The 13620-nt window shown below is 36.9% G+C and overlaps 1 protein-coding gene across 3 annotated transcripts in view; it reads left to right on the forward strand.

The window, feature by feature from the left end:
• LOC107669551 (WW domain-containing oxidoreductase-like) overlaps nucleotides 1–13620 on the forward strand; it is a 265566-nt gene that overhangs the window by 62379 nt on the left and 189567 nt on the right. For all 3 annotated transcript variants that reach the window (XM_016461832.1, XM_016461831.1, XM_016461830.1), the window contains exon 5: nucleotides 5943–6031. In XM_016461832.1, coding sequence (XP_016317318.1) covers nucleotides 5943–6031 — 89 coding nt within the window. The remainder of the gene's footprint in view (nucleotides 1–5942; nucleotides 6032–13620) is intronic.

A 13620-nucleotide genomic window follows, 5' to 3' on the forward strand; every position in this document is an offset into this window, starting at 1 on the left:
TGTTGTTATTCCCTTAACATTCCTCTTGTGGCCGTACATAGCATAGTGAAAAAAAGACAAGAAACGTATTTCGTGTTAAACAGGTTGTTTTTGAAAGTTGGTGCTTGAAATAGGCTAAAGCTTTTTATTAATTGATTTTAATTGATGACTGCTGAGTTAATATTTTAATTATAGGCCTATAATTCATTGTAGATAGACCTGTTTTAAAATACATTTTTTTAACATTTTAATCGAGGAGTAAATAGCCTAATCTTTTGTTATTCTCGCAGCACGTCAGTTATGTGGTAGCTAATATTGCGGGGCAAATTCATTGTAATTTTAATTTAATAATAAAAGTAACTTCATAATAATAATAATAATAATAATAATAATAATCCTGTATAAAATAAGAATGCAACAGGCCTAAATTATTTGGAAATGCCAAATCCTCTTAATATTGCCAATAATTGTTGTTTCTGACAATATCTCTGGCTATCGTTGATACAAGATCATCGTCTTTCGACGCACCCCAGCAAGAGGAGGCTATCTTTTATTTCACACACTTAAAGCTCTTTTAGTTTCCATATGTAATAGGATTAGTCCAACGAATCGTTCGGTTTGTAATGCGTACAGAACCGAAAGCCTCCTACCGAACGGTTCAATACGAATACGTGTATCATTACACCCCTAATATATACATGTAAATATTTTCAAAATATATTCTGTATGTGTGTGTATTTATATATACATAATAAACATACACAGTACACACATATATTTTGTGAACAAAAACTTTTATTTTGGATGTGATTAATCGCGATTAATCGTTTGACAGCACTAATATTTATGTGTGCGAAATAACCTGCAAGGTGCGTATTTTTAATTTCATTTATTGAAATAGCTTTGACATAATTGATACTTCTGTATAGTCACTTCGTTATTCCATTGAAAAATAAAAGAGCTTGATGGTGTCAGATTGGAAAATCAGGGTTTGAGCAAGTTATTAAAGTTTAATGGAAGACTACAAAGATATCTTGAGTAACATACACCAGTAAATCCAGCACATTAAGGTGTAATAAGAAAGTAAAGAGGGTAAAATTTGACTCCATGTTGACTTTACGGCATTATCGGTGTAATATTATACACGTCAAATTATGGGGGAGCTTACTTTTGTGTCGTGATTAAGCTGTGCTGTAGTGGAAGGTGACTGTGGGCTGTGCAGTTTGACAAGGTCCCCGTCAAGCACAGTTCCACATTGATGAATGGTGTTTGGGGATGTTGGGTAATTTTTCCTTGACAGGGTGTGGCTCTGGGCGACGTTGCTGTTGATTGCTTGTGCTCTACACAGACTGGAGAGTCGACCATACAGGGTTGTAGTAGAGTGGTTAAGACTCCTGGCTGGTTATGCAAATGTTGCAGACTCACTGTCAGGTGGGGGTGACCACCTGGACAATTACTAACCGGACAATTAGTAAGAACCCTTGTTGTGCTCTTTTGCAGCGCACTTAACCCCAGGTTGCTCCCGAGGGACTCTAACTGCAGTTAGTGTACTGCAAGTATCTTCAGATGCATCTGTTAATGGATAGCAGTGGGCTATTAATACTTTATTTGTTTGTGAGCGAAAGAGAGCAGGTGAGTTGAGGGAAGAGCTGGATCATGGTCCCGTAAGGTCCATGAGCACATGTATCTGTGTGTCCCTCACCCGAAATTCTAGATCGTGTGGATTCCTATTGAGATGACTGGATTTTCTGCAGAATTTCGCTGTACAGAAGTAAATGTTGACCACATCTTTAGAAAGTGGAAGTCCTACCCAAAGCTTTCTTGCCTTTTTCCTCACAAAATCATCCAGTGGTTTGCTGATTGCACAGAGGGGCCCTAGTAGTCCTTCCCTAGTATGTGCCAAAGACCTTGGTGTTCAGATTCTTTGGGAAATCTCTCTCGGGCACTGTAGCTTTGAGAGTTTGGAAGCCCCTGACAGCCCTAGACCCTGAGGCACTGGCCCCACTGGCTTTCCAAAATGGTTAGGAACGTGGTTTGGAACCACTGATGTAAGGTACCAGACTTCCTTGAGCACAACTGTCTGTTCAGCTTTTTCAACATTATCTAAATGAAATAATTGGTAGTTAGTATTTTGGATGTATGGAATTTCTGACCACAAGAATTTTTTATTAATTTCTTGGGTGTTTCTCTGCAAACTTTAGTTGAGATTGTTGCTGCATTATTTGAATAAGCTACAACTTCTCTGCAGTTAATTGTAATCGGTGCATTTAAAATTTAGATTTCAGTTGGTCTAATGCAATTAGTATTTTTAAAGTGTCATGTAAACCCTTCAGCTCGACTCAAATGATTCCAGTCCATTTTTTGCAAAACCTACATAATTAAATTGTGCTGAAATTGGTGTGTGTACGTTAATCAGACTACAATTGTTCTTATCATTATGTTATTGCTCCAAAAGACAGAGGTGAGACGTGTTGTGCATGTGTACTTCATTCACCTCAAAGGAAAGCATAGAAAGCTCTTCTGGTTTTGTCTTGATTCGGACTCAAACCTCTTCTGTTCTCCATCTTGAGTCAGACTCGACCCTGTTCTGGTCTCATTCTTGATTTGAACTCAACGCTCTTCTGGCCTCGGTAACACAGTGTTAAGAATCAAGGGGATGTAAACTTTTGAACAAGGTCATTTTTATAAATTCAGCAATTTTTTTTCTCTCGTGGACTATATGTAAACCTCTTTTATGTGAAATATCTTATTCAGGTCAGTACTAAATAAACAATAACATGCATTTTGTACGATTCCTCTTATGTTGGTAAAATAATTAACATTTTGCAGATTCTGAAAGGGGGATGTAAACTTTTGACCTCAACTGTATTCTGCATGATCATATTATACACCCTTAATCCTACCCAATACAAAAACTTAACAACTACCTTATTAACTATAAATAAGCGGTAATTAGGAGGGTTTTTTTAAGGCAAAAGTCATAGTTAATAGTTAATTAATAGTAAGAACTAGACCTTAAAATAAACTGTGACCAAAATGACAAATTCAGAATGCAAATTTTCATTTATCCCTGTACATATATTACATATATGTCAAAATTGGCTGTTCTTAGCCAGAACAAGCTATGAAGTGAACCAGACTTTGGCTTGTGTCAGACTTTTACAGTCTGTTAATCAACAGTACCACACATCAAACCTACCTGTTCTGGTTTCATATCTGTCCAAATCATTTAGTCATCAGTCTTCACATCTGTCCTCTTGTGTTTCCCAGCAGCTGTTATTTCCTGTTTTCCAGTTTTCACATGCCATACACCTGCCAAACGTGGCTAGCGAGGCCTGACATGCAATAACTCACGCAACTGCCGTCCATCAATCTCCCAGCAATCAGTCTAACCGGACACTCATATGTTGCGTACGCTAGAATGCAGTCCTCAGGTGTGCACACTGCGCTGTTTGCCTTCTATCAGTCATATTTATAATACTGTTTACCCTCGCCAGAAGTGAACCCCTTTTAACATCCCATTGTTTTTGCAACCCGTCAGAAGCATGCAGCCCATTTTTGGGTCGTGACATGCCATTTGGGAAACGCTGAGATAAATCACATTGAATGGAGACTGTAATCCACAGACAGATCCTTCTGAAATAATTATCCGCTTGCACTGTCATTGGTTTCTGTTGTTCATGTGTGCCTTGTGGCTGTTTCAGAGTAGACTTATGCTGTCTACGTCTCAGTCTTATCGCATAATCACAGCGCCCCAGTCAAGGTCTGCAGGCCCACAGGCTAAACCTGATTTAGATAAATAAGATCTGTTAGATGGAGGAGCGTTGCACAACTGACAAATAAGCCTGTCTGTATGAATAAAGCTGTGTCTGTGTGTCGTGGTCTTTGCCTAACATTTGGAGACCAAATGTCCTCACAATTAAAATAATATAAATGTGTATGTTGCTTTTGACCAAGTCAAAAGTTCTTCTTTCTTCTGTTTGAAGCATGTGTGTATGACTTTAAATAATTAATTAAAACAGTTTATCTGTTTGTCTGTCTAAAGTTTTGTATCTATCTATCTATCTATCTATCTATCTATCTATCTATCTATCTATCTATCTATCTATCTATCTATCTGTCTGTCTGTCTGTCTGTCTGTCATTCTATCGAACGTTCTATCATTCTATCATCCCATCGTCCTATCGTTCTGTCGTTCCCTTTGTTTTAATGAAAGTTTATTTTGCCGCATATTATGCTTGTGCATCATGTGCGTGTTTTATATTGGAGTAATTAGATGGAAGCCAGTAATTCTGCTGTGGCATTTTTTTGGGTCAACACAACTTCCTTTTTAATATTATGTTGATGGTCTTTAATAACCAAGTGTCCTAATTTTTGTTGACGATAACGCTGAAACAAACATCTCTGGGTATTAGTCAAGCCCCATTGGACAGTAATAATCTGATGAAAAGTGATGTTGAACAGTTATTGTATATCTTGCAGTTTGCAATCGAGGGCATATGACAAGACTAGACATGATTGCTCTGAAGTCTTTATAGTACAGTAGCCATCTAGAATCGTCTACGGCACTAATTGTGCAGAGGCTGATTAGCAATTGTAAGTGGTTCGTGGACGTGCTGTTGATAGGAGAAATGCTGATGGGGTGCTTTTCCTGTTAACCTGGCGGTGTGCTGTACATGGCATAATTAAATTGCCCCATGTCTCCTAACCCCACTGTAATATGAGCAGAGTTTATACAGTCATTCATCAAAAAATCCCTCATCAGAGATGCTGTACAGGGCTAGCGGAACCTGCTAAGTTAGCAAACAGCTGTTTGTGGCGAGAAGGAAACACGGAGAATAGACAATGAAACAGACCTGAAATTTTCTTTATCAGCATTTAGCTGTATTAACTTACTAGTAAATAAGGTAAACTAAAAGTGATCTGTTCTGTAGTTTTGTAGTTGTTGTACACTAATACTTGGCTTTGCATTATCTAGTTTATTACGTGTTAATAATTTCACATAAAATGTTGATTTGCATTGAAATTTTATTATGCGAGAAGAGTGGCCACAGTGCAGTAAGGGAAATTAAGTTTTTTGCATACACAATCAACTATTAAAAAGCTGCATAATAATAATGATGATGACAATAATAATAATAATATGATGATGATGACGTTGACAATAATAATAGTAATAATAATAATGATGCTGATGAGGATGACAATAACATAATAATCATAATAATAATAATAAATAATGATGATGATGATGATAATATTACTACTACTACTACTACTACTAGTAGTAGTAGTAGTAGTAGTAAACAAAACAAAAAATATATGTTTGTTTGTTTGTTTGTTTATTGTTTTATTTATTTATTTATTGTGTGTGCCTGTAAACTAAAACCTCATACTTTCCCACTGACTTTACCTCAGGAGGACTTGTGCTGACCTCTGACCAGTCAGACTCTGATCCTTCCTTTGTGGAGTGATTTATGTGTCTTCCTTAATATCGATCGTGTTCTGGTATGATCAAAGGTGCACCTAAAAGCCAGCACTGAGAGAGACCATTATTGTGGATTTGGCTTTGCTCATACATTATTTATCTCCTCGGGCCTGTTCTATATGCCATTATGGACATTATGAAAGAAGGGAGCCACTGCCTTACCGGTTACTTAGTGTAAGCACAGGATGCGCGCAGCAGAGATCGGATACAGGGTCATAAAAATGCCATAAAGAGGATATTGAGATGCTCTCCCGCCACACAATGTGCAACATTCCCTATTGGAAATGCGCCCCTGATTTAGGGAACGGGAGATGGAGTTGTTTTTCATGGCGTCTGTGAGATATAGTGGAGGGTTTGGGTGGGAAGTGTTCAGTGAGTTAGAGCTTTGGCTTTCAGTTTGTTAGCAGTGTGATAGTGATGGATGCATCTGGTATAATATCTACTGCTTTCTATTTTTCTGTTCCTCTTTCACTAGCGCAAAGCCCGTGTTGAAGCCATGACGCTGGATTTGGCTTCCTTGAGGAGCGTCCGAGAGTTTGCGGAGATCTTCAAAGCCAGGAAACTGTAAGTAATACACAGTGCAACAGAATTGTAATACAAGGTTTCATTCTGCACCTGGATGAACGCTGGCTAGGTAATCATAAAAAGCTTTCTGCTTGCTCTGTCCTGAGACCGACCCCCCTTCACCCGGCCCCCGGCTCCATTAACGAACTATTGCATCAGAGAAGGGGCCAAAAGGTCTCCCCTCTTTCATCGTGACCCCTCATCCCTCTCTGTGGTCAATAAATAAGTAGCCGAACCTTAGCTATATTTCCATCAATCGCAACGCCACAGATTGGTAAGTCCTTCACAGTCTCCTAGTTAAATCAATTAGTGCTCCCAGCTTTCAGGAAGTTGTAGTGCACATCATGCTGGGATGGATGCAGTGGAACTGACTTGTGAAAACAAGTCTAAACGTAAATAGATAGATAGATAGATAGATAGATAGATAGATAGATAGATAGATAAATGGATAGATAGATGGCTAGATAGATATGATAATAAACATGATTTATTTCTTTTTGTTTGTTTATTTTGTTTATTTTACACCCATGCATAATAAGTAAATAAATAATGTTCCTTTATTTATTTATTTATTTATTTATTTATTTCACACACCCATGCATAATAAATAAATAACTGTTCCTTTATTTATTTATTTCACACTCATGCATGTTAAATAAATAATGAGATAAATAAATACGCATCCATTATTTATTTATCACCCATACATGTTAAACAAACAAACGAACAAACAAACAATCAAATAAATAAATAAATGTGTCATTGACTCATTTATAAATAATATGCTTTAAATCAATCAATCAGGCAAAAATGATAAATTAATTAATTCAGTTTATCAATTTCACTTTGCAAAAAAAATATTACAACTGTTCATTTTTCCTGAAGTAAATATAAATATGCATTTTAAAGTTAATAATAAAATACACTTACATTTTAAAGTTCAGTCCCACACTAAAATGCAATCTGTTTTTGCAATGTAAGCATCATAGGAAAATATGTCAATACATTTACCGTGTTTTTCTAGGTCATGCTATACCTATGTATTTTATTTTTATTATGTATGTCCATTTTCCGCTCCTTGGCCTGAAAATGAATTTTGAATGCTGAATGTCTTGAATTCGGGAATTTAAATTCTTATGAAAAGAGCATTGATTATATAGTGTTTCCCACAATTTGTTGTCATCATATTACAAAATGTTATTTAATATTATGCCAAGACGAAGCGTTTAACAGTTTCAGCGTGTCTGCCTTCTATTATCATATCAATACAGTGTTTTTTTTTTATCTGTAAACATTCATTAGTTTTTGGATGGTGAGCTGCCGTGATCAGTAATTAGGCTAATGAGCCATAATTATGATTTAAAATAGACGTGTCTGGAATGTCTCCTCTGCGCTGTGAGAACTGTGTCACTTCTGATGTAGTATCTTATGCTGTAGTTTTAAGGGGGAAAAAAACTGCCTGTTGGGATTTTTGTATTTTAATATAATTTTAAATCAGTTATTTGATTATGAATTAAATATCATTGCTGTTGTTTTTGATTTCGGTTGTCCGACATGGCTTTTGTTCATAGTGAAATGTTTTGAATCGGGTTCCTTTTCTGCTCCATACTTTCCTCGTTCATGGACCTTCTTCCTTCGTTTTACAGCAGCACAGCTTCGACCTTCACAGCTCCATCAGCTCTCGATCCATATTTAGTGAGTTGCAGTATTAGAGGTGATGTCCTGACTGTGTGGGGCGCGTGGAGATGCCGCCGGTGTCCCCGAGCCCTCGAGGGGCTGCAGGACTCATCTGGCCCCTGGCTGGCCCCGGGGCTACGGCAGCAGCTTGGTCAGCAGCCAGACCCCTGGAGGTGACCCCCACCCTGTCCCAGAGCCAAACCCCTCCACCCACCTCCAGTCCGTCTAAGTTTCATAAACGCTTATTTTCCCACACGCTGGAAGGTGTAAAATGCGTTGACCGTGGCTCCTGATTACAGGATCTCTGAGCATTGTTTCCCAAAGTGACCCTGAGAAAGATGTGTGTTTTGGGATCTTTACCAAAACCTAGTTAGCTGCCTTGTCTACAGCCTACATAGGCATCTGCTTTCTTAAGGCCCCGATATACTTCAAGCGAAGTTCTTTTTCGTTCTTCGTTTGAGGGCAAAAAGAAGTTTGAAAAGGCTAAGCGACGGTATACTGTTTTCGAACATTCCGACACCCCCGCGCTGCTGGAGGCGGGGTTTGTAAACATGTGTCACGCCACCCGCATGTACCCCCTAAACACAACAACGATGACGGCTGTGAGAGAAGAACAGTTTCGTAAACATCTGGCAGTAGCATTGATCTATTCAATGGCAAAGAAATAGAACAAGAACAAATGAGGTGGTATGTGCGTCCACTTAACGAAAACAGAAAGAATGATGGCGAGTTTGCCCTTTTTATTCAGCAAATGCGGAGCACAGATGAGAAAGTGCATTTTTCATACTTTAGAATGTGCGCCGCATGGATTGACGATCTCTTGAAAAGGGTATCACCATATGTGAAACATGCAAAAACGCACAGGACACAGATTTCCACTACGGAGAGACTGGCCTTGACACTCCGAGTACTACCTTGTAGGGCCACGCAACAAAGTGTGGCTGAAACATTCAAGATTGGACCGTGCACAGCCCGCAAGATAGTTGCGGAGATGTGTTCTCCTGTCGGGCCTCTGTGGAATGAGAAACGAACCGGGGAAAATAATAATAAATAAATAAAATCGCACGTCAAAGAAGGCGGAGTTCCAGAACACAAAAACTGCATAATCGCCACGGACCAATGGTAGCTCAAAGGTGTTTAGAAGCCAAAACAAACTCCCCCAAAAAGTACGCTTTGGTGAGCTGTTTCGAACTGCCAAAACGAACTCAAAACGAACTTCGTTTCGGCCTGATTTAGTTCGAAATGATGTCATTTCACTTCGTTCTTCTATTTCGTTTGAAGTATATCGGGGCCTTAAGGCACTATCCTTACTGAAACGGAGCCTTAAAAGTGATAGATGTGAAGCGCACAGGCAGCTTTATTCCATTGATTCTGCTAGAGTTTGCTGTATGTTGTGAAGCTAACAATGCAATACTCATACAGGCATAAAAAACAGACTGCAATACTGTCTTTGTGTACTTTTAGGTTTGTGAATTTGGGCTTGTGTACTTTTGCATCAATTAAACAAGTACACAGACCAATTATTTGCCTCAGAATTTGTTTGGCTTTGTTTTGTTTTGTTTCGTTCTGCTTTTTACTTGTTTTGTGTTTAGTTTTCTTGTTTTTGTTTTGCTTTGCTGTTTTGCTTGTTTTGTTTTGCTTTGCTTGTTTTGCATTGTTTTTTTTTGTTTTATTTTGCTTTTTGTTGTTTTTGTTCTGTCTTGTTTTGCTTTTTGTTTTACATTCTGCTTTTTATACTTTTGCTGTTTTTTGTTTTGTCTTGTTTTGCTGTTTTGTTTTACTTTTTTGTTTTGTTTTGCTTTGCTTTAGCTTTTTGTGTTTTTTTACTTGCTTTGCTTGTTTTGCTTTGTTCTGTATTTTTGTTTAGCTTTCTGTAGTTTTGTTTTGCTTTTTTGTGTTTTGCGTTACATTATTTTATTCTGTTTGTTTTGGTTTGCTCTTTGTTTTCGTTCTGTTCTTTTTTTGCTATGTTTTTGTTGCATTTTTTTGTTTTGTTTTGCTTTGCTTTGCGTTTAGTGGTTTTTGCTTTGATTTGATTTGCTTTTTGTTTTGCTTTGCATTCTGTGTTTTTGTTTTGCTTTTTGTGATTTTGTTTTGTTTTGTTTTGTTTTGTTTGGTGGTGTCTCAGAACATATTTGAAACAGGGCCTAGGAGTATATAGAGTGTGTAACTTAGAATAGCTTAATGGTGTATCCAGAGCAACACTGGATCTATATTTGTTCATTTTTGGACACAACCAATACTGGTGTGTGTGTGTGTGTGTGTGTGTGTGTGTGTGCCTGATTTAGTTCGAAATGATGTCATTTCACTTCGTTCTTCTATTTCGTTTGAAGTATATCGGGGCCTTAAGGCACTATCCTTACTGAAACGGAGCCTTAAAAGTGATAGATGTGAAGCGCACAGGCAGCTTTATTCCATTGATTCTGCTAGAGTTTGCTGTATGTTGTGAAGCTAACAATGCAATACTCATACAGGCATAAAAAACAGACTGCAATACTGTCTTTGTGTACTTTTAGGTTTGTGAATTTGGGCTTGTGTACTTTTGCATCAATTAAACAAGTACACAGACCAATTATTTGCCTCAGAATTTGTTTGGCTTTGTTTTGTTTTGTTTCGTTCTGCTTTTTACTTGTTTTGTGTTTAGTTTTCTTGTTTTTGTTTTGCTTTGCTGTTTTGCTTGTTTTGTTTTGCTTTGCTTGTTTTGCATTGTTTTTTTTTGTTTTATTTTGCTTTTTGTTGTTTTTGTTCTGTCTTGTTTTGCTTTTTGTTTTACATTCTGCTTTTTATACTTTTGCTGTTTTTTGTTTTGTCTTGTTTTGCTGTTTTGTTTTACTTTTTTGTTTTGTTTTGCTTTGCTTTAGCTTTTTGTGTTTTTTTACTTGCTTTGCTTGTTTTGCTTTGTTCTGTATTTTTGTTTAGCTTTCTGTAGTTTTGTTTTGCTTTTTTGTGTTTTGCGTTACATTATTTTATTCTGTTTGTTTTGGTTTGCTCTTTGTTTTCGTTCTGTTCTTTTTTTGCTATGTTTTTGTTGCATTTTTTTGTTTTGTTTTGCTTTGCTTTGCGTTTAGTGGTTTTTGCTTTGATTTGATTTGCTTTTTGTTTTGCTTTGCATTCTGTGTTTTTGTTTTGCTTTTTGTGATTTTGTTTTGTTTTGTTTTGTTTTGTTTGGTGGTGTCTCAGAACATATTTGAAACAGGGCCTAGGAGTATATAGAGTGTGTAACTTAGAATAGCTTAATGGTGTATCCAGAGCAACACTGGATCTATATTTGTTCATTTTTGGACACAACCAATACTGGTGTGTGTGTGTGTGTGTGTGTGTGTGTGTGTACATGTTTATATATCCTGGTTTTAAGTGACAGTTCAGGCTTGTGCAAATCTTTCCCATGTCTGTGCCTCAGCCTTCCAAACACATCTGGGCTGGTCAGCTCTTAATAGAAGCTGTTAGCCTTTAATAAAAGGGTGAGATTAACCTATTAGTTTGGGACCCAAAGCATTTATTTGGCCCATTGACCCATAGTTAGTGTGGGGATCGGTTCAAACTCTGGACTAGATGGTGAGAGGACTTTCTTCCTAATGCTTTGAACCAAAATGGACTTGAGAAAAATTTCCATGGAATTTATGGACTTGTATTTTTCCCTGTCTGTCCTTAAGATAGTCGCTAGTGAAGGGTTTGGGATGCTACACTTAACTGTGGTTTCAGGATGTGATTTTCATGCTTCTCCAAAGTAATTTGCTGTGTTTATTTGTTAGTTTTGTTTTGATTTGCTTGGCATTGCTTGTTTTTTTTTAGTTTGTTTAGCTTTACCTGTTTTGTTTTGTTTAGCTTTACTTTGAGTTCTGTTTTTGTTTTGTTCCATTTATGCTTTATTTATTTATTTGTTTAACATGTATGGGTGCTGTCTTTAGTTGTTAGTTGTGTTTTTTGCTTGGCATTGCTTGTTTTTTTTTATTTTTTTATTTTTCCTTTAGGGAGACACCAAAATTTCAGCCGCTGGAAATTATCGGCTGGAAATGACATTTTCAGTTTTGGGCCGAAAGAGAAAATATACGACGTGGCACACAGGGGTGTTCAGGTGTTTTTTTTTTTGTTTTTTTTCTCGGTATCTTTAAAATGTAGTTAAATAAAAAATCTCACAAAATTACTTTATTATTTAATAAAATAATTAATAATTATTACTAGTGCTGTCAAATGATTAATCGTGATTAATCGCATCCAAAAAGTTTGTTTACATAATATATATGTGTACGGTGTATATTTATTATGTATATATAAAAATATGTTCTATTTATATATTATATTTATGTATAATATAAATTATATGAATATAAATATAAACATGTAAATACATGTATTATATTTTAAAATATATACTGTATTTGTGTGTTTATATATACAAAATAAATATGCACAGTACACACACATATATTGTGTAAACAAAAACTTTTAATTTGGATGTGATTAATGGCGATTAATCGTTTAGCAGCACTAATTATTACAAAGCATTTTCGGTTTCGGTTTTCGGCCCAGAATTTTCATTTCGGTGCATCCCTACGTTTGCTTGTTTTGTTTTTGTTCTGTTTTGTTTTGCTTAGATTGTTTTGATTAGCATTCTGTTTTTTTTGTTTGTTTCTTTGTTCTGTTCTGTTTTGTTTAGTCTTGTTTAGCTTTTCAGTTAGTCACATGACACTTAACGCTCAGTTGATTGGCTAAAACAAATCTAAGGTCTTGGGCTTTATTTGAATGCTACAGATAGGTGTTTTCCAAGCAGGATTTGACCTTTAGAATGACCTCATCTGCTATCCAGTGCTCTTTCAGACACACCTCATGCTCATGTATCCCGGACCACCGTGATCATACTCGAGCGAGTGAGTGAGTGAGTGAATGAATGAATATCCTCTCTCTCCCTTGCCAAGGTTGTATTTCTTCATTAGCTGTTCCCAGGCTGTGTGTGTGTGAGCGTGAGTCCCAGAGGAGGTGGAGTAGATTAATTCTCATCAGAATGGAGAGGTGCTCAGGTGTGAATGGCAGCAGGCAGCTGGTGAGTACACGCCACGCCTCCCTGTTTCTGTTTCCGTCGAGATGTCTGCAGGCGCCGCTAGCACGCACACACACATTAACAATTACTGCCATTGGAGCTTAATTCAATCACAGCTGCTTTTGCCACTTTTCTGTAGCCTGTCTTTTCTTTTGTAGCCGTTTGTAAACCCTCATCTTACCTTGCCCGCTCCCTCATTTATTTTCTTTCTCCTCTCTCTCCTGTTCTCTTTGTTCTTCGCCCTCAGTATGTTCAGGTAGGCACAGGAAACATATTTCCATGTACTTATCATTCCTTTGTTCTTATCAGGTTTTTGTAGTGTTTAATTAACTCAGTCACACGACAAACGCTGTGAAGTGAAGTTGATCGCCTATGATGTTTAATTTCGCCAAGCGTTCGCTGTGTATTGATTGCTTGTGGACAAATTCCTGACTCAAGGTATTCAAACCAAGAGCAATGCAATAAAGTGACACAGATATGCTACAAAAATATGCCGGCAAATATTCTCACCAAAACTAGTTATACACCTTTTTTTTTGTTCAGTCCCTGAGAAAAGTTTGAATACTTAAGTTCACTACGGTAAAACGCATGCTTTATTGCAGTAATAATGTATTGCTAAGCTAACAATGCAGTACTTATATAAGCTGAAAAAAATCACACAATTAATGTTTTGTGGATTGTGTTATTCAGAATAAGATAAATAATTGGATTACTGATGTCCATGTAAACGTAGTCAGTGGGTACGTTTACATGGACATCAGTAATCTAATTATTTACCTTATTCTGAATAACACAATATTATGATTAAAGGGATAGTTCACCCAAAAATGAAAATTCTGTCATTAATTACTCACCCTCATGTCGTTCCAAACCC

The sequence above is a fragment of the Sinocyclocheilus anshuiensis genome, unplaced genomic scaffold (assembly GCF_001515605.1).
Source record: "Sinocyclocheilus anshuiensis isolate Anshui unplaced genomic scaffold, SAMN03320099.WGS_v1.1 scaffold580, whole genome shotgun sequence".
In the NCBI taxonomy this organism is placed as follows: domain Eukaryota; kingdom Metazoa; phylum Chordata; class Actinopteri; order Cypriniformes; family Cyprinidae; genus Sinocyclocheilus; species Sinocyclocheilus anshuiensis.